The sequence below is a fragment of the Carya illinoinensis genome, chromosome 3, assembly GCF_018687715.1.
Source record: "Carya illinoinensis cultivar Pawnee chromosome 3, C.illinoinensisPawnee_v1, whole genome shotgun sequence".
NCBI lineage: Eukaryota > Viridiplantae > Streptophyta > Magnoliopsida > Fagales > Juglandaceae > Carya > Carya illinoinensis.
In genome coordinates, this window is record NC_056754.1 from 2,332,521 (window position 1) to 2,360,062 (window position 27,542).

The following is a 27,542-nucleotide window of genomic DNA, read 5'->3' on the forward strand; positions in this document are numbered from 1 at the left end:
TGCAATCTCTTTCTGCATTTTTACTCTGCAATGGCTCAGCGATCTTCTCATAGCCAATATATGAGGTACTCTGCACCTCGTTCATCAGCTGTTCCTGCCTCTACCACAGGTGCTATCATGCAATATAATGATTTGACTCGTAGGGCAGATAATGAAGCTATCTATGAGCTTGTGAGTCTCGGTACCCGATACTCATCATCCATTGTCGCATTTTCTCAGCGACTGCAATCCAGAACTTGTGGAGTTGACGATCTCCATGAGAATATTGTTATACTTCAGCGACTTCTTCTGGAGTCCAACATGAAGATAGAATCAATAAAGCAAGAGAATAGGAATTTAAAATCCTTGCTTAAGTCTTCTTTTCGATTGCCCACCGCTTTAGATAGGGATGCCATGCAGATTCTTGAAGAACAAGAGCATTTGAAGAATGAGGCAAAGTGCCTTAAATTTCTGTAATTCTTGTTTCAAGATAATAAAATAATATTTCACAAATATTCATATTTGTGTTTCTATCTTTTGGTAAATGTTCTGTGTGCTTTATTTCTTCTTTAATAATGCACATTTCATATCAAACCCATAATATGAATCTGAAATACTAATTGTATTAAAAGATGATATTTCATGACTAATAACATCATCCATCTTCCCCTTAAAGCCGCAAGGGTTTCAGATTTATATTTCAAATATGTGCAGTTTTTATGAGCTCTTCTGGAGCCTCAATGACATTTAAATCATATATATAAACTGCAATAATAGCTTGTTTTCATTTACGTTTGGATTGCTTTAGATTATATAAGGATCTTTGAAACTTGATAGAATACATATTTCCAGATGTATTCATATTAGAAGCTTCAGACATTTCCTATCCTTCAGGGATTTTCATATATATATCATGATCCAATGATCCATATAAATATGCAGTTAATCATGCATATCCAAACTTTCGATAACTTTCAAACTAATAAAAATCTTAATATGATTTAACCACTTTAAAATCATATCAATATTGTTTCATTTGTGTTTGGACTTCAAGTCCATATTTATCACATTTTACTTAGTGATATCAATTCTGCAGGAATTAAAAAACTGACTCGTGATTTATATATCACATTTTTATTTCCTTTCCATAAATACCCACTGACATTCAACAAGCATCACCTCTTTAGGTGTTTGGACTATAAGTCCCGATGCATCATATTTTACTAGTGAATCAATTCTGCAGGAATTGTTTCTTTCAAATATTGGCCAATATTTTACGTCGGTCTTCTTCGACGGTTCTTGATTCACTTTCTCCATTATTTCTGGTAATGTCAATTGACATCTCATATGGAAATACGTTGTCGACAACGATTTTATTTCTATCCATAATTTCTCCATTATTCGAGATCTCGTTATTTTCAGGTACCTGTCCCTCTTCAAGGGAAGACATTTTCAAGAAAAACCTCTTCAGGAGGCACTCTTCAAGAGTTTATATAGGAGAATTTTATACAAAGAATTTGGATGGACTTTATTGCTTGTTTTGTGGGTATGGCCTCTTCAGGAGCACCAAATTATTTGTGCCTTTCTCTTTTGAGATACTCTATCTTTTGTATCGATAAGTCTCACATGCCTTTATACACGTTTTTAGACTGCTGAATTTCTTAATTGTCCTACAGGGACTTCAATCCTCGCTGAGATTTTAGCAGTTAGAATATGAGACATTTTTATCTTATTGCATCCAAAATTTAATTATCATCTGAACTTCTGGTTCACATATGATAATCAAGATAACGTTGAATAATTTCATCTTATTTGCTTCAAGCAAATTTTTCTTTTCACTTCTGGTGGTAAGACTTTATAGTAAAAGAATCTTCTGGTTCTTTTATGGACGTCCATATGAAAATCATTCGACTTATCATAATTGATTTTGGATGATCAAGATAACCATGCAAAGATACAAATATTTTGAATCATATCATCTTTTAATGCATCATAATATTTGATTCAATAATTTGTATAATATCATCTCAAAGAGAAAGCTTACAGCTTTTCCAATACGAGCTTCTGGCCCAAAAAGATATTCATTATCACGTCCAATCTCTTAGTTTCTTTGAATGAAACGCATCATTCTTTTTACTTCAGGGAATAAAATGATATAAATTCATTATCATTCACTTCAGGGAATGATATAGATCTAGTAAGACGTGATTAATGATTCTTATCAAAAACTCATTATTTTGCTCAGTCACTGAAATACCTGACACAAATTTAGAATATATTGTGAACGTTTGCATTTCATATTACTACTTCAGGAGCATACTCGATATTGCTACTTCAGGAGCACATTCGAGACGTTCATTCAAATATATATTCTTTCCACAATTTCAATTATGCAACTTCAGGTGCATAAATCATAATGAGTTTTTGGTACAAGTATCACTCATATGAGATACTCAATAAAATTATTGATTTAGGGCGATCCTTCAGGGATGCTCCATTTCCATTCTCAGATAAATCATATCATCAATAATTTATAACAAGTATAAAAGAATAAATAAAACTTTCATTACTACAAAACATTGCAGAATATAAAAATATTTTATAATAAGATAAAGGAAATACATTAATTAAAAAGGAACATTTTCATGATCAACTCTACCACTAGAATCCTCAAAGAAATCAGAAACATCAAGGCTTGTAATATCTTCTCCATCTATAGAATCTAAAGCATATGATGGTTCAGCAAAATTTGTTTCAAATTTCTTTGTTTTTTCTTTTATAGAAGATTGGTATAAGTCAACCAAGTGTTTATCTGTGCGACAGATACGAGCCCAATGTCCAGTCATACCACATCTATGGCATCCATCTTCATCTTTCTTTAAAAATTTGTTTTGAGGACTTTTGCCCTTCTTTGAGTTGAACCACTTCTGGTGGTACGGTGTATATCTATTATTGTCCCTTTTAGTGTGGTCACTTCTAGGACCTCCACTTCTATAGTTTTTCTTACCACGTCCACGCCCTCTTTTTCTTTGAAAAGATGCACCATTCGCTTCTGGGAATGATGTAAATTTAGTATCATTCATTTCAGGGAATGATATAGAACCAGTAGGACGTGACTGGTGATTTCTTAATAAAAGCTCATTATTTTGCTCAGCTAATAGAAGACAAGATATAAGTTCAGAATATTTCTTGAACTTTCACTCTCGATACTGCTGCTGCAGGAGCACATTCGAGGCATGAAAAGTAGTATATGTCTTCTCTAACAAGTCATCATCAGTGACTTTTTCACCACATAATTTCAATAGCGAGCTAATTTTAAAGAGTGCAGAGTTATACTCACTAACACTCTTGAAGTCTTGCAACCTCAGGTGCATCCAATCATGATGAGCTTTTGGGAGGATTACAGTTTTCTGGTGTTCATATCTCTCCCTTAAATCATTCCACAAAATAAGTGGATCTTTTACCGTTAGATACTCAGTTTTTAATTCTTCATGAAGATGGTGCCGAAGGAAAATCATTGCCTTAGCACGGTCTTGCAGGGACCCTTGATTTCCTTCTTTAATTGTATCTCCCAGGTTCATCGCATCCAGATGGATCTCAGCATCAAGGATCCAAGATAAATAATTTTTTCCAGAAATGTCAAGAGCAACGAATTCCAATTTTGTAAGATTTGACATTTTTTACATATATAAATCAAGAATATAAAAATATATTGAAAAACTTACTTGAAGTAGAGGACTATTAGCTTCAAGATCGTCAGAACTTTCGTGCTGATAACGTGTTATAAGACTATCGAAAAGGAAAGAGAGAGATAGATTTATTATAAAACTTTCTAAAAGGAGAGAGAGAGATAGAACTCAGAGAAGTTATGAAACTTATGAATTTCTTAAAAAATTCAACGATATATATAGGCGTACAAAGGGAACTATGTCAGTTACTATGCAGTACTATGCATATGTACTATGCCAGTTACTATGCAGTACTATGCTGGCACTATGCACTGTGCGATGTCGGCCATTTACTATGCCAGTTAGTATGCAGTACTATGCTGGCACTATGCGCACTGTGCGCACTGTGCGATGTCGGCCATTTACTATACTAGTTACTATGCAGTACTATGCTAACACTATGCACACTGTGCGATGTCGGCCATTTACTATGCCAGTTACTATGCAGTACTATGCTGGCACTATGCACTGTGCATTTGACTTCTAGCTCAAGGTGGTCATACAATTTTACAATGTTATTTTACAACAATATATATATTTTGAAGAAGATTAATATATATTAGATCTAGAACATTAAGAAAATGATTAAATATTTGATATATAGGACAACAAGATGACCAAAACTATGTCGGTGATCTCGATTATTTTTAATTTATTGGCAAACAGTACAGCATAAGATCAAGATGCATCTAGCATATTTTACATTTAATATATTTCCATACTGCAAAGGAATTAAGTTCGAATATCGATCGAACGAGCTCCATTACAATATTAATCATGGTGTCAAACCAAATCCTATTTATTCTCAGAGGAATACATGAGTACTACTCGATCGTAACTTAATTTAGTACTATTTATTCATACTTTCACCAAACCACAATAATTAAGTAGTACTAGTACTGATTCAAGGTCCTTGAGGTCATGGCTTGCAACCGCGTGTGTATATTGGTTTACACTTGGGGGGGCGGCTGCTTTGGTAAGCAAGAAGTATATGGTTTGCCACGCCCGCATGGTACTGCTGGATTCTTGGGATTATTGGTTCCGCGAGTAACTCCTGCATCCATCGATCCAAAATTAATAACTAGATAATTAGTTTTTTATATTTACTCAGTCATGATTAATTTGTAAACATAATTTCCAGTACGATAATTGCATCACGTACAGGATTATAAATTATCATAGCCCATATATATGTTAATAATTCAGTCATGTATTTCATAATCTCTATGAATATGTAATATAATATATGATAACTAATGAGTTAAAGAGTCTTGAAGAACAATTTTAGCAGTAGTACTGAAGAGATCATTGTTCGATCTGTATATATGATCCTTTCGTACGTTTTATATGATCTGTGATAAAATAATAACATGAATAGAAAATGTTTATATTATGTACAGAGCAAGTTTACAATGTAAAATAATCAAAAATATACTTATTTTCTGATAAGAAGGGCAGGTGGATATATAATATCTAAAATCTATCATCACGTACAAGTACTAGCTCTTATGAAATATATATATATGTCTCTTCTAGTTCATGCATGCATGTATTTTTTATATATATAAATCTTTGTGTTAAATTCATGATAAACAATTGTTACACACATATGATATAAAATTATTTAAACAACTAGTCACAAATTAAGGATTGGGAAATCCAAATTAAAAAAAAAAAAAAATTGTTATTATACAAAAGCTACAAGAGGATAATATTTAAAACTATGGCCATCATGAGCAACTTCTGATGCGGAATATATAATATCTTTTGAATTTTGCAATAAACTGAAGACATGACTAATGAATATAGAAGATGTAATACTACTCATGTGCTCTTACCCTGATATTCAGCCAGTTTGCGAGCTGCACTTGAAGGAGACGAGATAAGAAGGAAAGTGAAGAGAATGCAAATAAGAATTATAGCCTTCATTTTGTTGATGGCTGAGTAATGGCTTGTGCTGAGAGGCCATTTTACTCCTACACTCCTATTTATCAGTACCATTCAAGTGCATCTGTAATTATAGTATGTGGTTGGAAATTTCTTCAGTTGATAACACGCACTTACAGTCAGATCGAGCAGGCCAACATCGAGTAGTGGTATCAAAAAGCAAAAAGGCGGGCTACCTTTAGTTTGGTAGATAAGATGGAAAATTTATTTTCTATGAATAAAAAGTGAAAGCAAGAAGACCTAGCAATTGACTAGATCGGGTGCCTTGCATGTTGGTGATTAAAAAACAAAAGTAGAGAAAACAACTGTCAATGCTGACTCATTTTCTTCATCAATTTTTATGGATTGTCTTTAAAAAAAAAAAAAAATCAAATGTTAATTATCATGACAATCTTTTATTCTATATTATTATTACTCGTCATTATATGAAAATTACTTATTAATTTGTGGTCAATTATTTCTTATCAAAATAATTATTTTTTTTTATCATAAATACTCATTTTTATTATATTATATTCATTTTATCATACACATTTTTTTAAAATAGAATTTCAATAATCAAATGGAAAGTTCGTGGCTATTGTGTGATATATATACACACACGTACACTACGTTAAGGTAGCTTGACCGAGTCAAATCACCAATCTACAGAGTAGTGAGGAGGTCATGGGGAAGGGATGCATGTGGCTGGCTTTATTAAAGAAGCAGGGATGCATTATTCTGAAAAGACTGAAGAAATATCTAGATATTATCACTAAAATTAAGGCTTTTATAGTTGACCACAAGTCAAAAAGTAAGGCAGCCAGACACCATCATGGAAATTATGGTCATATGCTTGTCTGATTATGCAAAGTCGTGAGCACGCATAGAAGAATAGAGACAATGGACGTTCCATTAAACGATGCCAACCAATGCCCGAGGAAATTTTGGCCTTGGATAATTAATATCTGAAATCTTCAATTATCATTCATTCAGTATGTGTCACGTACAGAATTATATCCTAGCTAGAAGTGAAATATTGAGTCACTGTAACTATATTTGAGAGAAGCCCTAAGATAATTAATCGATTATAAAATTTATTTATATATCTACTTATTAACACAATCTATATACTATCATTACTTTAGAAGCTTATTACCTGATCAGCAAGTACAAAAAATACTTTTAATACGCTTCAATCATTAACTATAAAATGTTCCATACACTTTTACCTAATAAATAACCTCATCTAGCTTCCAGCATATTAGCAATATGAAGCGTGTCTTCCACGATATCTTTTACATACAAACTAAAAATTTTCATGCGTCAAATCCTCTAAACCAGAATATCAAGACCAGGCAGATTTGGGCTTAGAGGGCTTTACTACTACTACTGCTACAAGATCAGTATATTGGGCCACGCAAGTATGAGTGCCTACCTGGGCCTTAAATCTTAACATTGGTTAAATGGGCTTAATCTGTAGGAGTTTCGGCTTTTACTATACTAGGCTTGGTCTTGAGAACCCATATATAGACTGGCCCATTCTTGACTGAATTAGTAATATATCATTATATCATTGTGAAGAAATAGATGTATAACATTAAAACGAAAGAAATAAAAAGTGAGTACTTGATAAGAAAAACAAGTTGACCAAAACTAAGTCGGTCGGCTGATTTTTTATTGGTACACATCAAATATATATCAAGATGTATATTTTACATATTTATATTTTCACACTACAAATGATGAAGATCGAGCTCCATCACAATATTAATGGTATCAAACACCAAATCCTATTTATTCACGCGGCATTACATGTAACTTTATGCATACTTTTACCATGCCATAATAGGTAGTACTGATTCAAGTTCCTTGAGGTGGCTGGCAACGACCAAATATGGTTTTTTTCTCACACCTGATGGGCCTTTGCCTTCCCACGCAAGAACTATATTGAGGATCTCTAGGGCTCCCGCATGATCCTCCTGGATTGTTGCGGTTCCCGGTTCTTCCAGTAGATCCTACATCGATCGAAGATAACTTCACTAATTAGCTCTTTATATTTTTACTCTGTCATTTGTAAACATACTTGTCATGCTCGGTCGTGTTTCTTCCAGTTAGGTGTCTCACTACCATGATTATTTTCTAGTACTAAAGTTTCCGAGAACAATTTGAGGTTGCTTTTGGGAATTCAAATATTCTTAGATATTTTTAAATATCTCATTTTTAAATATTACTCAAATACAAAATATTTTTTAATTTTTTCATCTAATCATTATAACTTTTTTAAATTTTGAAACAAAATATAAAAAATAATTCAATTTCTTTTTTTAAATTTCAAAACAAAAATAATTGTAAAAAATTATATTCAAAAAATTTGTTACCTTTATATATAATATTTTTATTCAATTTTTTCTCTCTTTTCTAAAAATTCAAAAAAAAATCTTAAATTTTATTATTATTTACAAATATTCTAAAATATTCTAAGTATCTAAATGATCCTGAGTCTTAGAGATTAATATTAGCAATGAAGAGATTGCTCTGTATCCTTTCGTTTGATCTCTTTGATAAAATGATCATAAAATGATTTAAAAAATGTTCTTTATTTTGTATAAGCAGGGGCAGGTGGACATATAATATCTAAAAAGTTATATCATGATGAACAAGTACTACTACTTGTTATGTAAAATTAAATAATGACTAATTAATGAATGCAAATTAAACCAAATCAGAAATTTGTGGAAGATCTCACCCTGATCAGCTAGTAGTTTGCGAGCCACAATAACTGAAGGGGAGGAGAAAAGAAGGGAGGCCAGTAGAACGCAAATGAGGATGATCGCCTTCATTTTTAAATAGGATTGTCGAGTGGATTCATGTCATGCAAAGACCCTTTCCTCTGCACTCCTATTTATAGGGGCCATACGAAGTTACGTGGACTTGTGTTATTTCCTGCGTGTAAATAGTAAGGTGGTGGCATCTTTTCATCATTCCATAATACACGTAATGACTGGCCAAGTTCGAGGGGTATGATCATTCATAAGTGCGAATTTGTGCCTGGCCTAGACACGTTTAATAGAAAACGAGGTCGGATTTTCTTTTTAGGCATAATATAATTGGAAGAGGCCAACTGATTTGAGTGGTTTCAATTATATATTTAAAAAAAAAAATCGAAAGTAACCACAAAGAAAGCAATAAATAAATAAATAAAAACAAAAGCAAAAGCAAAAGCAAAAGCAAAAATTACCTTTAATTGTCAGAAAAGATGATTTTTTTTTTCAATAAAGAAAAAATGAAAGACGATCTCGTTAATTTTTGGAGACCATAATGGCAGACATGCCTATCTTGTTATATATGTAACATATAAATTAAATAAACAAAAGTTAAAGTTGGTGGGCTACAAAAACAAAAAAAAAAAAGTTGGTGGGCTACATCCACATGATTATGAAAGAAATTCAAATTATAAATAAATCACATTTTTATTTATAGAGAGCGAAACAAACGATCGGGCCAGCTTTTAGTACTTGGCTGTCATCATCCCCATTACGTAATACTGCATGATGGAAACTTGTCCGAACCTATTAACGTGTCTACCTTTTCATTTTCCCTTTGGAATGTATGTGTGGTCTCCCTTCCCATATATTGAATAATTATAGACCATTCCAAGTACTTCCAAGTCACGTAGACTTGTGCTTGACTAATTTGCCGCGTATAAATGGTAAGGTGGTGGCATTGGATCTTTTAATTATGAGTTTTGTTATATATAAGTACAGTCGCACATTAATCTGTGTACTAATACTGATTTATTCATACTTAAAATTTAAATTAACATTATTTTTAATAAAATTTACTTTTTTACCAATCACATCATATTGATACACAGATTAGTATATAATTCTACTTGTAACTATATTTTTTCTTTAATTATTTCATAATACACGTAATCAGAACAGGCCAAGTGGCCAAGTTTGAGAGGTATGATCATTGATCAAGATCAAAAGCAAAGCTAGCTAGCTGCAAAAGTTACCTTTAATTGGAAGATAAAATATTAAACCTTTTACGAAGGATCGCTATTATTAATGCGTAATACCCCACGGTCATGTGTTGCTTTTTTTCTTTTTAATATTTTATAGATATAGACAATTATTGAGTCCTCCATGTATCAGTCTTGCGAGTAGTCAACAAATTATTGGACCAAAAATTATCTTTATAAGTGTGTTTATTAATACATTAAATATATCATTGATGTGAATAAAGAAAGAAAATAGTAATTAAAATAGTAAACCAAATCAAGTTGTATCAGATCCTGTTTGGATAGTAAAAGTGTTTCATTTTAACTCATTTTATCATTTTATTGTTACAACTTTTTTAAATTTTCATATAAAAAATATTATAAAAAATTTAATTTTTTTAAATTTTAAAATAATAATAATATTAAAAAATAATATTTTAATATTAATTTATTTAATTTTTAACTTTCATCTTAATTCATTTTATCTCAACTCATTATCCAAACCGCACCTAAATTAATTTTTTTAAAAAGGTTAATGCTTGACAACGTACTTAAAATAGAGTGTGAAAGCGGCAATCTCGTTTTGTGTTATTCACCTTGTCCTAAAATATAATATCTTAATGATCAAACGGAAAACTCATGGTTATTGTTCATCGCATCCCTGTGTTCGGCTTCCGTCGTCCCTATCGAGTCATTTCGAACCCCATGATCGGAGCTTCTTGTGTCTAATCACGTGTTTGATTTTATTTCTATTTTTATAATATATTTTATAGATATTAAGAATTAGAGAAATTATTTATGCAAGTTTCACGCAAGTTATTTTAAAAAAAGTAGACCTCGCCTTAAAAATATATCCAAAAAATTAATTTTTGTTATTATTGAAACTCACTTTTTTACAAAACATTTACTCTAAATTATCTGTTTGAGATTTCACCCTAAAAAATTATTGAGACTTGTACCAGTAATTATTCCATAATACACGTAATGTGTTTTTCTGATATTATGGGCTTCATCTAACACTTGCTCTCAAAGCTCAACTGAAAATAATGTAGGCTGTCATCAAGTTCATAGATGATTGTTTCTTAAATTCTAACGTAGAACAAAAAAATTCGTCCATTTACTACAAAATTATAAGGTGATTATACCATACATGCACGTATTGCATTGCCATAAAGAAAGAACTAGATCCCAAAACGTCAAGAAATTATTTTAAGTGTCTGAATTGATAAGTTTTAAAACTTTCTTGTTGGTTGAGTATGTTTTTTCCATGAGTAATGAGGTTGGGCTGTGCACAATTTGAATTTTCATCTGAATTCTCAATATCAAACATTCACATTTTTTTTTTTCTTTTGGCTAATTACCATTGATAATATTGTGTATGATCATTTCGTTTTATATCTCGATCAGAGACTCCTTACATTGTTCGACCGAATTCAACAACTTAGAACCTTCTCTCATAGATTTCCTTAACCACGTGGAATTCCATTAATTAGATAGTAAGAAAATAAACTAACCCAATTAATCAAGTCAGCTCTTTTATTATTGGCACACGTATATCATATTAAAATACAGTGACATGATTTTACATATCTCCACACAGCAAATCGAGCTCACAAAGGCCGGTCCTTTCTTATGATATCAAACCAAACTAACTCGACTTTTATTCTCAACGACACATACGTTCTTCTCATGATCATGACGAGAATTAAGTACCATGACAAGTAATTAAGTACTTGTTCAATTTCCTTTTGGTGCCAGCTCGCAGTCGCGCTTGTATCGATCCTTACACTTTGGCTTCTGTTTCGCTATGCATTTACTATACGAGGGATTGTCAGGCTTTCCGCATGAAATAGCCCTCTTGCATGGGATCCCCGTGTCGGCCACCAGAACCTGCACTAACTGATAAATGAATATAACTAAATAATTAGGTCGATCTTAGCCAATTAATGTAAAATTATTAGTTATCCCTAATATATAATTGCATCAACAGCTATAATTATATATTCTACAGCTGTCATCTGTATTTTCTAGTAAAATTCTTGAATATATCTATTACGTAATGAGTTTATGATATATTTTCTTGATTTTTGGGGCTAGCTACTGAATACCGTACGAGGCCCGAGGATACTCAAAACCCTTTCTTCTAGTTCATGTATGTGTTATAATATTATATATATATATAATTTCAACAATGTATTTAACATGATGATGTCATTTAGAACATGCATATATAAAACACGTGACATGATATTGTTTAAACAATTGGTATTCATGATGTACTGAAATTATTTAAACAATTAGTCACAAATTAATTAAGTATTGGGAAAATCCAAAAGAAAACTGTTATTATATAAAAGCAAGAGGATAATATTTAAAACTTGGGTCATAAACAACTTCATGTAGAATAATATTTTCGAATATTGCAATAAACAGACATGACTAATGAATATAAAAGATGTAGTACTGTGCTCTCACCATTACTCTCAACCAGTTCGCAAGCTGCAATTGAAGGGGACGAGGTAAGAAGGGAAGCGAAGAGAATACAAATAAAAATATGGATAGCCTTCATTTTGTTAATTGCAGATTAATGGATTGTGCTGAGGCCATTTTCCTCCTAACTCCTATTTATAGAATACCATTCAAGTGCATGTATGATTAGTACGTGGTTGGAAGTTTTTTCAGTTGATAACGATAATACGCCCGTACTTACAGTCAGATCGAGCACTAGCTAGCAGGCCAACATCGAGTAGTGGTATCAAAAAGCAAAAAGGCTACCTTTAGTTTGGTAGATAAGATGGAAGATTTATTTTCTATGAATAAAATATGAAAGCAAGAAGGCCTAGCAATTGACTTGATCAGATGCCAGCCATGTTCGGGATTTTTTTTTTTTTAAAAAACATATGAAAAAACAAAAGAAATTAAAAAGATGCCACGGTCGTGACATGGTACTGTCCATGTTGACTCATTAATTTCTTCATCGATTTTTATGGGTTTTGTTTTAAATCTAATGACTCGAAAAAAAAAATATATATCACAGATGTTAATGAACATTGGAAGGTCGTCTTTATGATGTTCTTTCAGTTATCTTTTGTACATTTTTTTTAATCACCCCAACCGGAAAAACAAATAAATATGTCACATGATGCATTCATTGTGCACAAAAAAAAAAAAAAAGGAGGAGTATTATAAATTATTTCGTGCCCTATATATTATATATAGATCAATGAGTAGTTCACACTTACCTACCGGGTACAGTGAAAAGAATGAAGATTGTACAGATCTATAATCTATATATTAATTAAGATTACTGGCTAGAAATTGGCCCCAACTGATGTCTTTAATTTTTGGAGACCACAATGGCCGACATGCTTATCTTGTTATATATGTAACATATAAAATTAAATAAACAAAAGTTAAAGCTGGTGGTCTACATGCACATACATGATCATGAAGAAATTCAAATTATAAATAAATCACATTTTATTTATAGAGAGCGAAACGAACGACCTGCATGCCTTTTTTTTATATAAAAAAAAAAAAAAAAAAAAAAAAAAAAAAGCATAAATCCTTTTCATTCATTCACTGATTTAGAAGACACATTGAAAGATAGTGGGGAGTTTCCTCCAAATCCACTATACAGTCTGTTACAAGTAAAGTCAGTTTACCTGGTTTATATGCAACTACATTACCTTCTCTATATACATGTTTAGTAATACAACTATCAAAAGATGCTAAACCGTCTCTGATTTCTTCAATGATCATCCCAAAGTAACTTTCATCTTGCTCTTGTTTCTGAATGGCCAAAATAACCCTCTTAGAGTTCCTTCAAGCACTACCCTTCTCATCCCCAAATACAATCCAAACTCTGCTGCTATACGAGCTCCTTTAGTCTCTGCTATTGCTGGATCAGGAGTATAACTTTCATTTTTTCTCATTGTGGCTAGAAATTTACCTTCCTCATCTCTGACTGCATGCCTTTAGTTGGCTTTTGTCATCCCTATTGCATGATACTGCATATGGAAGCTTGTCCTAATCGATTCACGTGTTTATTTTTCTTTTTCCCCTTTGAAATATATGTGTGGTCTCCCTTTGACCCTTTCCCCTACACTTAAGCCATGCCTTGGTACATCCAAGTCACGTGGACTAATGCTTGACTAATTTGCTTTCTCTAAAAAAATAACAATAATAAATAAAGTAAGTTGCTAATTATCCAAATTACTTGTGTTGAAACCGTACCATAAAAAATTACATTATAATTAATGAGTTTCAACGTACAACCTCATATTCTGGAAACCTTAAAAATTATAAAAGTGCTATATACAGTCGTGTTATACAGTCGGGGCGCAGTCGTTGACGCCATGTCGGTTTATTTAAGAAAAAAAAAAAGAAAGACGAAATGTGCGGAAATGAGAAGGAAAATAAACTCAAAAACAGTTTGGGTTCATCTTGCTTTCCGGTTCCCTCGTGCCTCGTGTTCGATCATCTGGAAGCTCCATTGGCCATTTGTTTCTCCATCGTCCATCGTCGTGCTCGTTTGAGCTGCTTCCATCATTTTAGTAGCATAGAAGCTCGTATACAAGAGGAAGAAGCACGCCAGAAACAGTAACCGAAACTGAAAGTCTGAAATAGAGTTCCGCTTTGGGATTCTGGGACCGTGGGTCTCCATTTTTTTTTGGGTATTTTTGTGTGGTCTTCTGCGGTATAACAAAATCCCCACAACCAATTGAAAAAGAGTTCATGAGTAATAAACCCAGATAATTTCCCTCATTTTCCCGCATTCATTGGAAGGAGGGAGGTCAACATGCCTTCGGTGTGTGCACGGTGACGGATTGTAATACATGGTAATAAATTGCACACCGTAGGGCAAATCCTCTTAATGACATATTATGCCTCAACGATTATTTTCATTGAACGAGAAAGCTATAAAAGCTATAAGAACTTTTGAACTCAATGTTTAGATCTACAGCCTCAACATTTTTGCACAAGACGACTAAAGTTTCACTAGATGAGGTTGCATCATCCTTGTGCTTAATCATACCAGAATCCACAAGAACAGGAACCTCTGCAGCAAGCCACGGTGCAAGACCCAAGCAGAGTGCATGCGCTATGCCAAACCCAGGACAGTTCTTCGCCCAAAGTAGCTTGAAATGCACAGTCAAGCAGATCTTCCCCCCTCTATACATCTTTTGGGTCTTGTCGTCGAGTTGGGGGAGCTCGAGCTCGGAGGCGGTGGAGGGGGTTGTGAACGTACCGGCATTTGCCGGTCCAACGAGTCCCCTCGAGATTGGCTGTGGAGATCTGGAACCAATCATTCATTTGGGAGTAGGCGATCAAAGCCTTGTACTCCTCCTTCAGCCTCTGCGTCCATGCCGCTCTGTCCCTATTTTCCTTCACGTTCTGGAGTCTTCTTTATTTTCCTTCACGTTTTGGACTCTGGGCAACGGAACAAATGAAAACTCACAAAAAGCAAAACGCTGTGTTTTATTTTTTTGCCAACTCAGCAGCCGCTTGCAAGCCGGTTACGTTCGGCGCTTGCATTTAGCTTTTCCCAAAATTATAATATCTCATACATCCGGGTGCTTCGGATATTTGATGATCTACTGATTTTTATGATTTTTTTTTTGTGAGAAATAAATAGGTAGAGATAATTAAATCGAGTACGTGTGAGGTCGTGCTATATTTTTTAACCTACTGTTTCTTTTTCAATTAAAACGATCATTTTTAAAGGAGTTAAAAAAAGCATGCATTTCATCTTATACATAAAGCATGCCATCATGCCATGGCTAAGTCGAACAGAATCCTTTTCTTCAGTACGTACCTCTCGAGGCATGGCCTCTATGACATGATATCTCCCAGAAGAAGGAAACCGGCATGCCTTATGCGCGCGCGTGTGGGAGAGAGAGAGAGAGAGAGAGAGAGAGAGAGAGAGAACAGAATGTTATTTCCATACAGAGCTATTAAAGTCATGGTACTGATCCCTACTGAGAGAAAATGTAATGCAGAAACTGACATGATGTACAAATAACGATAAGCAAACTCAATAGAAGCAGTTGATCTTCCCTTTGATGCCCTGATGCCAAAAGGCTAAGCATTCACTTCAGACTTCGGCAGCTTGAAGAAGGGGAGAGCTGAGTCCCTCGGTGCCTGATCTTGAATATCGCAATGACATCAGGCCTGGATCTCTATATGCAGTGACTAATTTATCATAAAATTCAGCCATGGTAGGATCGTTAACGTCCTCTCTGTCTTTCTTTACCAAACACTGCACAAGACACTCTTTCAGCTCATTTCTTGAGGAGTACTATCAAAAGAATGCACGAAAATAGTCTTTGCAAATAAATTCACTGTCAGAAAAGTAAAATTGCGAATAGTAAGGCTGAATGGTGCAATACAGGAGCATCTAACTTAGATGATATACCGCTGTAAAAGCTCTCATTTTAATTTGTTGTCGGGAAAGCTTTTTATCACCAAAAGATAAAGCAAAATTTATAAGGTCGATCCCCTGCAGAACAGCAGTACCAGTACTGCCTGCGCGCTTTACCAACCACAGTTTAGGCCATAGCTATTTCTAGCATGATGAACAATGTAAACTATAACATTCTGCATGTTATTGTACAGAAAAATCGCTTGAGTAGTGAGCAAGGGTGACTGGGATCAATGGATGCAACTACACCAGCATTAAAGAAATCAGAAACATGCAAGGTGCAGATCTAGGAATGAAAGAAATCCACAGGCATCTAGGAAGCTTAATAGGACGACACATAATTTCAAGAGGGAACATGTCTGGTTGCTGGTCATGTCAACGAGCCGGGCATAATAACATAAATATATTTAACATAAACAGTGCGCTGACTGCAAAGGGAGCCTTACAAGACCAAAGGGATCAGCCCATCATCAGCTCAGGGAAAAAGGAAAAACCAGTCGATCAGCAGTCAGGGTTCAAAGAGACAGTGCCACAATTGTCAGCTCATTCATTTTCCACTTATCATATCCTCAAGATACCAAGTCTTACTTGTAGCAGACAACAAGTTACTAGTTATTAAGTGGCAAATAGATCAATTTAAGATTTTTATCTTGTATTGCCACCACATTGAGCTTACATTTTGTTAGAGAATTGGGGTTTATGTAAAATATATCCTAGTTACTTTCTCTCAATCGTCAGTTCTTAATGGAACTTTCATGTTATCCTTTCCAGCAACATGAAAAGTACCATAAAGCAAAATCTAATGGTCCTTAATTGTTTATACTTAACTGCTATTCCAAAACCATGGAAATGGATCAATACGGCCATTGATCCCCATATTACCATTCTATATTATAATCATAACCATCTATGCAAGGCATTACAACTATTCTCAAGCCCTAATTCCAGTAATTAAGCATCATAAAAACAAATAATTGAACTTTAGATCCAGTCATGCTCCAAGTGGATCTCCTTGTAGTTTCAAGAAATTTTTTTTTTTTTTTTAAAGTACAAAAATTCTTTTTTAAGACAAATGAAGGTGATTTCTTCTCTGATAAACTTGTGGTAATCAAGTTCCATATCATTGGAAAGATGTAAAAGAAACCTGAATATATAGCTTATGCTACTCTGGATTAATACGTGTTTGATATTGAGCGTGATACCTATTGCTTCTCAGATTCTCAATTGACTCTTGACAGTAGAAACTAAAGAGAAGCAAGCTTTGCTAAGCAAGACAACAGTAGGTAATGTAAGGAAAACCACGCACATATAAGAAGAAACATTAGCAGATATAAAGGAACATGACAATTTCCCAGGTATCAGATATGCTATAAAGAGCTACCCAGGATAGGGTTTACGAGAATAACAAATGCAAAAAATAAACGAAAATGTTAAAACGAATTTCGCTTGAAATATCAGCCAGAAAATTAAATTAGCAGAATCAGAAAAATAAAAGATAAATTATAGTTATTTGTAAGCCAAGTCCCTCGGTAGGATACGTTTTGAATAAGGGTAGAAACCGTTTCTGGCAGTACTCATTGAAAAGAAGTGTGAGAATAGGAAGAGGAATAGTTAAACTGGAAGCTAACGGAACCTTCTTAATCCCAAATATCCCAATGGCAATAATATGCATCAGCACCAAAGAAAAAATGGTTGAATAGTGCACTATAGGCCAAAACTTTCCACCAGTTTGATATTGGAGTGCATATACATTCGATAGCTGTACAAGAAATTCATAAAAAGTCATAAAAGTAGGTACAAAGCATTGGAAAATAATATTACCTCCCCAAGCGAATCTCAACTAAGTAGTCCAAACAAGCAGTTTAGAACTTAAAACACTTTCAAAAGTCCTGCTTTTGGATTGATCGTCCCTCTTGTGTTCTTCCCTTCCAATGTATAAATGGTGTGGCCCCAACAGCCAACACCAACTGAAACTCTTTTCTTACTTTTCACAGGGTCAAAGACTTGGATGGATGCAGGATATACTCCACAAGGAGCAGTATGGACTGAAACATATTTCATGGAATAAATTTTTTAAACCAATATAATTTTAAGTCCTTTGTTTATCTTCTCTCCCGTATCAGCTTCTCTCTGAAAACTGAACATGTTGCAAAAGAGAGTACTCATTTGTCTTTACCAAAGCAAACCATAGGGCAAGTAAAATCCAAAATGAAGGATGGCAACACCTCTAGATGCATATGCCTCACCATTTGCTAAGCTAAAAATTATTAGCTCTAGATATTTAAGGTCCAACAGCACAATCAACTTTAAAACAATTATAACCAGTCATAATTTCATATACTACCATAATTTCATAATTTCAAGGATAATATATTGTATATTAGGCTAGACCACACACCAACTTTCCACTAGAATAACTTGACAGTAATCTCAGACTTGTTTATGATTTTAAGAGCAGTGGTAAATCAAGTGGGACAGCATCATGAAAGGTGCACCTATTATTTTTATTTGAAACAGAACCTTGCTTATGTTATTTTAGGCTAAGTGATTAAGAGAAATAACGAGGGGATAAAGCTCATAATGGTAAGAATGAATTAAAGAATGAAAATGACGGCATTCCACTAACCTGATTGCGGTAGATGATGTACCCCATACAATAGTAAACCAAGAGAAATGGCAGAATTAGTGGAGCAAGGAAGAAGTATGTTATACCAAGAAGCCCAAAGAAGAGAATCTTGGGAATTCCACTGTGGTACGGAATTGATGGAACCTCAAATTCATCACCATATTTTCCTGAAAATACTCTCTTGAAAAAACTGCATATGAGGGGAACCAATCGACAGAGTTCTGAAGATAGACTGGTCCAACCAGATGTCACGACATATGCAATGAAGAATGATGCCTACATCCAAATTAAAAAAACAAATATTGTGACGTCAATTGTAGTATTAAGAAATGGTTTCAATAGTATAGGCCAACATTTAAAGTCAAAATATAGTTTCCTAAAAATTGGTACAGGTTCTACCAAGTGCCAACTGATGAGATATTATTTTCAGGTTCATTACTTTTCAATTGGAATATTATTAGGATAAACGATGCCCAAAAGAAATAAATCAAAATAAAAATACAAGGAAAATTAGAAGGTAAACCAGTGTTATCCGACATTTTTTTTGGTGCACAGTGAACCTCATCACTGGATACGTATATCCCAAAGATTAACAGAGTCGACTGCCTTGAGTCAACCATGAATAAAGAGATCTCAAATCAGCACAACACAAATGTTTATCAAAATAAGTTGAAATTTCCTAATGTCATGAATGTAAAATAATGAGTCGGCTTTTGCAAATCTCTTTAATGTCATCTCAATCCAATTCAAAGTCACTGCCTTAGGCATCGTGTTCCCTTTCTGATCCTAAGTTCCACTTTCACTGCATGCTACTAATAATTGAGTTACGTTTGGAAAAGTTCCGACAAGCCATTGTCCTACCATGGACCTGCCAAGTGGGAATGGGTCATATGAAATGAGTAGCCTTTCAATTACAAAAAAATCTGTGTCTTCATAGAAATATCCCAAATTCCAAGCTATAAGCAGAAATATCTACTCACCTGTGCTGGTACAGCTTCAGCTAGTACGCTGGCAATCTTTTTGGGTTCAAGGAAGACGCTGACCTGGTAGAGAGCTGATCCCGATAGTACATTTGCGAAGAAAATGTTCCATATTGTAAACCACAATACCTTGATACATGCACTTTTTTCTATCTGACTAAGAGAGATGTATCCTTGCATGGAGGAAAACATTATCATGATGGGTGGCACAAAAGATAGGAACATCTGAAGAATGAGACTGGGAAGATATCCTGTTATCACTTCACTGACGAAGGTTCTGCAAAATAAAAAAATTGCATATTCTTGTATCATACCAGAGAAAGGCATAATTTCTTGAATAAAATCTCCGGCAAGCTTTAAATTCAGAAGAATGACACTTAATCAAGTATGAAGATTGATTTGCACTTACAGTTTTAGTATGCCTTTCAGGAAAGGAAACCAGGTCTCCAACTGATCAAGATTAGTAAGTCCTTGTACTAGTACAACTGGAATAAGAAATAGAATTGTAAGAGCAATACATGCTACAAACACCACCAGCACGCAGATCCATCTTTTTATGAATGAATCAGAGAAGAATGGCCAGTAAACATCCTGAGGCTCAGGTGCTCGCTCAGTGACCCACTTTGTGGGATTCACTGCTTGTTGAATGTGTAAAGCTACTGCAGCACCAAGCCGTGACTTGAATGACACAAATGCAGCAGGGACTTCCTATTAAAATCGAAAGGCAAAGGGCAAGCTGTATCAGATATGATCTTCTTATTAGGCTTGATTAATATAGAAGTAATCTATTGTGGGGTGAAATTCATGCATGCCACCACACACATTCGTAAGGTTAGCATCTGGTGAAGCTTTGAATCCAACACGAGGAATTTACATAATTAAATTTGTTCCATATTACTCCATGTCAATAATAAACTGCTGATTAATATCTTTATAACTACATGCCTAGCATCTAAAAAGTGGACTTGAAAGATACCTATTAATCTAGAGCTATTTCTATTAGATACTTCCTCCATCTCAATTTGTTTGTCCCATACAGGAATTCAAACTATTGAAATAAACATCAATATCAGTCTCTAAAACTGATATTTTTCAGAGTTTGGTTTATTATTTTTGCATGTTGATACTTCTGCAACATAGCTATTTACTAAATTCATCAAACTTTTTTGGCGTTCAAAATGGGTAAATAAAATGTGACATCCAAGAGAGGAAGGGCGGATTAACAAATGGTCCTCACCAAAGCCCCACCGAAGGCCTTTCTTCTCAAAGGTCCCTGATCAAGGAAAGATTCAAGGTCTTTGTTACAACAATCAAAACACTTTACAACAAAGCTTGCTTGCCCCACATCCTATGAACCTCCCCAAATGTCAAGAGACTAGTTATCACTGGCTGAATTCAATTACATCACCATCTATATATAAAATGTACTTTTGTGAATGTCAAACATACGCATCCATGTGCATGCGTTTGTGTGTGCACATGCTAATAAAATTTATGACCCTTCTAATTTTTCCATTTTTGCAATAGGTTATCTCCATCAGATGCTGGCAATAAGTATAGCCCATATAAGGATACAATCCAATCTCTTGGACATTTTCATGTGAAACTTATGTTTGATCTGTGTCCCCATTATAGTTTTTAGCATATGCAAGCGTGTCATGCCACAGAATTCTTTGGATGCTTTGACTTATCTTTTCTCTTTGAATGAGGAAAAACTATAAACAGGGTGCACATTTGTGGCTCATCTTGGTTTCCAACCTATCATCCCCTTTGCTCTTACAACCATCAAAATCATAAATAGTAATGCTAGATATAGTCCTAGGGTGTACAGGTCCCACACTCCTTTAAAAAAAGTAGGGTCTACCATTAAAAAAATAAATTTTCCATGTGGGTCCCAGATTTATCCACTTTTTCAAAGGAAGTGCGCAGGACTTACATATCCTAGGACTGCAAATTTCATTTCTCAAATCATAAATAGGTATACATAGCCGCCAATCATTTTGGCAGTTTTGTACATTCCACCTTCTCCGCTATAATGGTTCAAGAAAAAATAAAATAGGATAAAGTGCTATAAATAGGGTCAAACTGGTTTTCAATGATGAAATCCACAGGAACTCATGAGTCATGAACATTTCAAACAACTAATTTGAAGGAAACTATAGAGGATACTACTCAGTTTTCATATAAATAAATAAATATTTAGAGACTAGGTATTAGATAGTGATTAAAAAAAAAAAAAAAGACCTTTGAGTAGCTTTAATAGGGAAACACTCAATACTTCATTATCAAGCTTGTTGGAGAAAATCTCAGGAGATAAATAACACACCTTTCCTGCTGATGAAGATTGTTCCAATCTCACATTATCTTCTAAATCTTGCAACTTCTTTTCATAGTGATCTACAAGATCAACCTTTCGTCCAAAAATTCCCAAAAAGCCATCACGCCTGAACCTTTGTGGAGTATGATTGTTCAGTTTCAAGTAGGAAAGCCTTTTGTACAGCTTCTCTGTATCACCCTGCAAAAAATAAACACATAATCGTTACAAACCCATGATTTTGTAAGTAAATTTTTTTAAAAGAAAAGATAAATCCATAATGCTAAGGGCCCACCTCCACACCCCCAAAATACCAGCTATAATAGCATAATATATAAACACCAGTTATAATGTTACACCAATAATAATTCACCTCAAGTGCTTCAGAGAAGGGCATGTATAGGGACTTGCAATCTACAGGAATTCCTCTCAACGTTATATGTACATAGAAAGGTTTCTCCCAAAAGTAAAATGCTGGACGTACATTTCAGAAATCCAGAGATTTTGGTACTATATGTATACCACAGAATTGGTTATGTTCATACATAGACATTTCAAACTATTAACTAGTAAAAATATTAAGCTCTACTAAGAAATTTGAACTACAGTAAAGGCAAAAGACACAATCAATCAGAAGTTCACGTGGATGCTTACAATAAGACCTTGAAGTTTGCTAGTTCGGCGAACCACAGCATGTGAAAGATAAGTAGAAGGGTGGTTCTCTATAAAGAAGCTGTTGACAGTTTCACTGCAGGTGCCTCCAGATGGGATTGGGATACCGCGTACTAATATTGTAAATTGATGAGGCTGAGGTTTGGATGAATAAAAGTAAGCGATTCTCTTTGATGAAATATATTCATACTCCTGCATATGTAAAGTCATCAAATTGAGATTTCTTAGTTCTTTATTTATTTATTTTCAATGAACCAGAAAGTATGATGACATTAGTCAACCAAATGTGAATGACAGATTACTTACATAATAAAGAAGATAGCAGACAACTCCAGTGAAAACATATGCAGCACAAAAGTGAACCCATAACCTTGAGAAAGTCAAAAAATAGTAATCAGGGTTTCCTCACCATAACTTACAAAATGCTAAAATATGTTCATGTAAACTTGAAAGTAATAACTCCAATTAAAAACTTCAAGACGAGACATTTCTATGAACCGGTCCAAAACTGAAACAGGACACCATCAAATGGAAAGTTATTAGAGAAGTCAATCTAATGAAGAAAGTAAGAGTTATCACCTTTAAAGATATGTATATATATGTACATCTCATGAGAAATTAGCCAGGGTATAAATAGTAAGAGAAATGATATTTGCTTCATAGAGTGAGCAAGTGTGCCAGTACTCCTTTTAAAAAAAAGTGAGTTAATAAGGGACCCATATGAAAAAATTAATTTTTTAATGGTGAACCCCACTCTTTTTCAAAAGGAATGTGCGGCGCTTGCACAACCCATGACTGTATCTAGCACTACTCAAATAATAAGGATAATTTAGTGAATAAAATTACCCTTTGGGTGTCAAGAAAAAGCTGGTTTAATGTAATTCATTCCCACCCACAATCGAAATGTGGAAATCCAATAAAGTTTTGAGTTAAAATTAAATTAAATTAGGAAGTCTTAAAAAAGATAGGACATGAGTACTCCTTTGATGTCATAGTGTGGCCAGCTGATACTCACCAGTTTGAACCATTGTTGACATTTGAAATACTGAATGAGTCCAGTGACTTGTTTGAAAAGTGAGAAAAATCAACATTTAGCTGATTTCCCAGATAATTGACCGGAAGAAGAATGAAGATCCCAACAACCCCGGCAAAGGTAAAAACTCTCAAACTACATAAAACGAAAAAGATAGGGATCAGTTGAAGATGATATGTAAATGAAGTTTTGAAAGAAATGAAGATCATGATAACAAGGCTAAACACCATGCAGGAAATGCTTGAAGGGCATATAGGTAATAGGGGATTGGGAGCAAGGTGTTAGGCATAGCAAACAGTGGCAGAATAGGCATGTTTCTTTGGAAACAGGACAAATTTAAAAGAAAAATTGCACCATTTAAAAAAAGGATAATAGATAAAACCACCCCAAGCTAGGGGAATAGAGATACAATATCGGTTATGGCAGGAGCTACCAGTTCAATAACACATGGAAATCAGGAGAGGAAACTGATAAATAAGTCCCGAGTTGAGAGTTGAAACAAGAGCACAATAGCGTAGTAAAAAGTCTTGCCCCCCCCCCCCCCCCCCTTTTCTTCCTTTCCTTCTCTTCTTTATGGTTTAGTTATTCTTTCAACGGAAATAGGGGCTACAAAATTGGTATTGCCCATTCCCTTCCAAACTTGGTCCCGAGACATCCAAGTCTCCTTAACACTTAAGTGAAGTAATGGTAGTGTTAGCAACTAAAGCAGCATGGTGCAGGCCAGGGTGAAAATGGTGTGGTGGTGATGGACTGAGAGGCAATGTCATGAAATGAAAAACAATTCCTAATTGATATGATCTAAAATTAGTCCATCTAAAGGATGAGACTACTTAAATTCTTAAACTCCAAGGGTTTTTGAGCCTGTCATGTAGGTATGCATGCATGCAATGAAAAACCAGTTGACAGTTTCCCAGAGACGTCAATCTAATACACAATAGATCACATATTTCAAGTTAGCAGCTAGTTACCTGAAGATAAAAATACGCATAAAGACCACGGCATCCAAGCCCAGTACCGACAAGATTTCGTCCTCGGAGAGCTGCCATGCCTTTCTGACCCAACCAACAGTCGGTAACAAACTTTCCAAGTTGAATTGACCTCCCTGTTGAGCTTTACCTTCAGCAGCCAAGCGCGGTGCATAGACAGTGACGTTACCTGGCTGCTTCCTCAAGATAGAATACAGAGTGAAAAACAAAAGGCAAAGGCCAAGATTGATTCCGACAGAAGTTAGAAGAGCTGATAGAATCATTCCTCCAAACAAGTTTGAAATCTCTGTATCAACTCCTCACAGCCAGTAACCCAACCGGCACATCTGCACTTGCGGAAGAGTCTTCAAAGACTGCAGCTAGTAACAAAAATCACTTTGGAAGGAAGAGAGGGTTCAGAGGTTTACGAGAAGCAGCCTACAATTAATTGAGAAGAATAACCGATATGAGCTTCACAATGAAAAAAATCAATTAAGAATATATCTTTCTTAAAATATTTTTATTCCTTTAAACTGTTCATTTCCTGAGTTCGAGGAGCTCTGATCCTTTTGGGTACAATTGCGAGCACTGAAAGGCTCAGCCCGAACTGAATTAAGCCATCGACATAAACTATTCGTGCCGGAAAATTATTTTTTACAAGCCGGACATTTCCAAGACGACACAATTTTTCAACTTGCACTACCAGAAGAAATAACAGCTTAGATCCCCATATAAAAACTGCCTTCTTGAAGTGAAAAAGTGTACATCTCAATTTTCTCAGGACACCAAAATAAACCGAAAAACAACAATATTCCAAGACGCAGATTATCAGACTCTCGTGCATATTCCTGGTATATGTTAAATCAAAGAACAAATATTGTACATAAACTCACATAGAACAAAAAAACATCGGCAATTCTTCTTTTTCAGATGGGTGGCATAAAAACAGTGAGATATCAGACCTGGTTAAGACTTAAAAGAGAGAGGAAGGGCGAGAACCCAGACGTAGCAGAAGCAGCAAAAATGGCCTGGTCTTCTGGTTGATTACCTCCAAAATTGAGGAAGGAAAGAGCGGCTTTTCGTAAGTAACCGACTCTTTTTGGCATCTTCGATGTGTTACAGTAGTACTTCATAAAAATCAAAGAGTAGATAAGTACAAGGCAATATTACGTTAATTAAACCTCGAATTTATTTCGAGCTTATTTAATGCGTCACTTAAATTACGATAAACAAAACTGTTAATTTATACTAAAATTAGTGACTTAGCATATGATTAGGGTTGCGTTAGGAGTTTTAAAAAATATTTAAATAGTCTTAAAAAATTTTAATATAAAAGTTAAATTGTTTAGATATTATATATTAAAATATTTTTTAATTTCAAATAAGATAAAAAATATATTTAGAAAAAATATTATTTTAATATTTTTCTTCAAATATATTTTTTTGGATTATCTAGAATGTAGTTTAAATTTTAAAAAAATTGTCAATTAGTAAAAATACATATAAAACTTTCAAATAATTATAATTTTAAAATTTTTAAAGATATCATGATCATGATCTTCAAAAAATGAAATGATCATTTTCATCATCAGTAATAATCCACGTCCATATAAACGGTCAATGTTAAGAGTCTAATGTAACTTTTTAATCTCTCGTTACAAGACAATGCATATATATTTATATTTTAGGCATAAAAAGTGCACCAAACCATCATATTTTCTTATCATAACATCCTCTGCTTTGTTCCACAGCATCCTCTGATTTTCGTTGTCTCCATTTTTTGTTCTTTCTCTGCCAGTAGAGATGACGACATTGTCTTCGTCAACCTCCCGACAGCCTTCTTTGGTGATGCAGATCTCATCGACGGGTTTCACTTCGCTGCTATTGGGGATATTTCTGGCCCTAATGCCCTGATGCACGACGGGGGTATTGTGGGATTAATGTGGTGAAACAGGTTCTATTCTAATCTCTTTGCAATGATGACATGCCATCCTATTATTAGAGGTTGCAAATCTCATCTTCACACCATATCCGATTCCTAGCCTCTCTCCATCAAGTCATTAATTTATGAATTTATTTTTGTGAAATCTTTTTATGATTATAATTGAAAATGATCTTTTATCTCCACCAGACGATTCCAACTATACTGAGTAAGAAACCCATATGCTCACCACCAGGAGATTGTACTGTCTAATGGGATTAATACGGTAACTGTTGCCAAACAAATATATCTATTCCTAAAGAAACAAATTCTGGGAATTTAATAATTGAGTTTCCGAAATTTGAGAAAAAGATTGAAATATCTTTATCAGTAATAATCCAAATTTATATAAAGGGTCAACATTAACAATCTAATGTAATATTACAAGGCAATGCATATATATATATATTTCTATCTTTGGCATCAAGATACAGGCACACCAAATCATCATATTTTCTTATGACATATTTTCTTTAGCTGTCAAAATTAGTTGACAGTCAAACACGTTCCAAACAATGACACTTCTCCTATGAAAGGCAAGAAAACTTAGCTTTAGACCACTTGCAACAAATTTCATCGTACATAAAACGGATACTGGTCGCGGGGGCTGCTGGCTAACCTAGCTAGTTGGCTGGCTCCCGCCCTTTTTAGGTGACGATGGCCTCCCTGTGCTTTGATACTTCATTTTCGCTAATTTATTCGCCTTTTTTTGGATTCTCGTGTATGATGTTGTATGGCACAAGCAAGCATTGCCTATTTCCGAATCTCGTATCGCTTACAAAAGTCTGGAAACTACGCCGAATTTTCTTACTTTTCGTAAGGAGAACATAAAACCCTTTACTTTTAAATTTTTAAAACATTTCGATAAGCCACATGGGCACCATTATGGTACTAATTAGAATGTGGGT

General features: G+C 34.3%; 1 protein-coding gene, 2 long non-coding RNA genes and 1 pseudogene across 9 annotated transcripts; all 4 read right to left on the reverse strand.

Annotated features, from left to right (window-relative positions):
• Nucleotides 1–4,308: 4,308 nt before the first annotated feature.
• LOC122302427 lies at nucleotides 4,309–8,622 on the reverse strand. Its single transcript, XR_006240462.1, has 3 exons — nucleotides 8,383–8,622; nucleotides 5,546–7,651; nucleotides 4,309–4,761 (listed from the first exon to the last, which is right to left on the reverse strand). It is a non-coding gene; the product is annotated as an uncharacterized LOC122302427 (long non-coding RNA).
• A 2,527-nt stretch (nucleotides 8,623–11,149) lies between these two features.
• On the reverse strand, nucleotides 11,150–12,290 carry LOC122305614. Its single transcript, XR_006241174.1, has 2 exons — nucleotides 12,115–12,290; nucleotides 11,150–11,538 (listed from the first exon to the last, which is right to left on the reverse strand). It is a non-coding gene; the product is annotated as an uncharacterized LOC122305614 (long non-coding RNA).
• Nucleotides 12,291–13,387: 1,097 nt separating this feature from the next.
• LOC122305831 lies at nucleotides 13,388–15,469 on the reverse strand (annotated as a pseudogene).
• A 98-nt stretch (nucleotides 15,470–15,567) lies between these two features.
• On the reverse strand, nucleotides 15,568–25,775 carry LOC122302430 (CSC1-like protein HYP1). 7 transcript variants are annotated; one of them, XM_043113680.1, is made up of 11 exons: nucleotides 25,616–25,774; nucleotides 24,657–25,049; nucleotides 23,671–23,823; nucleotides 22,962–23,025; nucleotides 22,638–22,847; nucleotides 21,996–22,184; nucleotides 20,079–20,377; nucleotides 19,670–19,946; nucleotides 18,690–18,965; nucleotides 17,589–17,822; nucleotides 15,568–15,901 (listed from the first exon to the last, which is right to left on the reverse strand). In XM_043113680.1, exons 2-11 carry the CDS (start codon nucleotides 24,935–24,937, stop codon nucleotides 15,737–15,739), a joined length of 2,148 nt encoding a protein of 715 aa, XP_042969614.1. In that variant the 5' UTR covers nucleotides 24,938–25,049; nucleotides 25,616–25,774; the 3' UTR covers nucleotides 15,568–15,736. The 7 variants fall into 7 exon arrangements, 6 of the variants coding, with proteins under 6 accessions (XP_042969614.1, XP_042969613.1, XP_042969615.1 ...); XM_043113679.1 differs by having other exon boundaries at nucleotides 24,657–25,091; XM_043113681.1 differs by having other exon boundaries at nucleotides 24,657–25,091; nucleotides 25,547–25,774.
• Nucleotides 25,776–27,542: the final 1,767 nt, after the last annotated feature.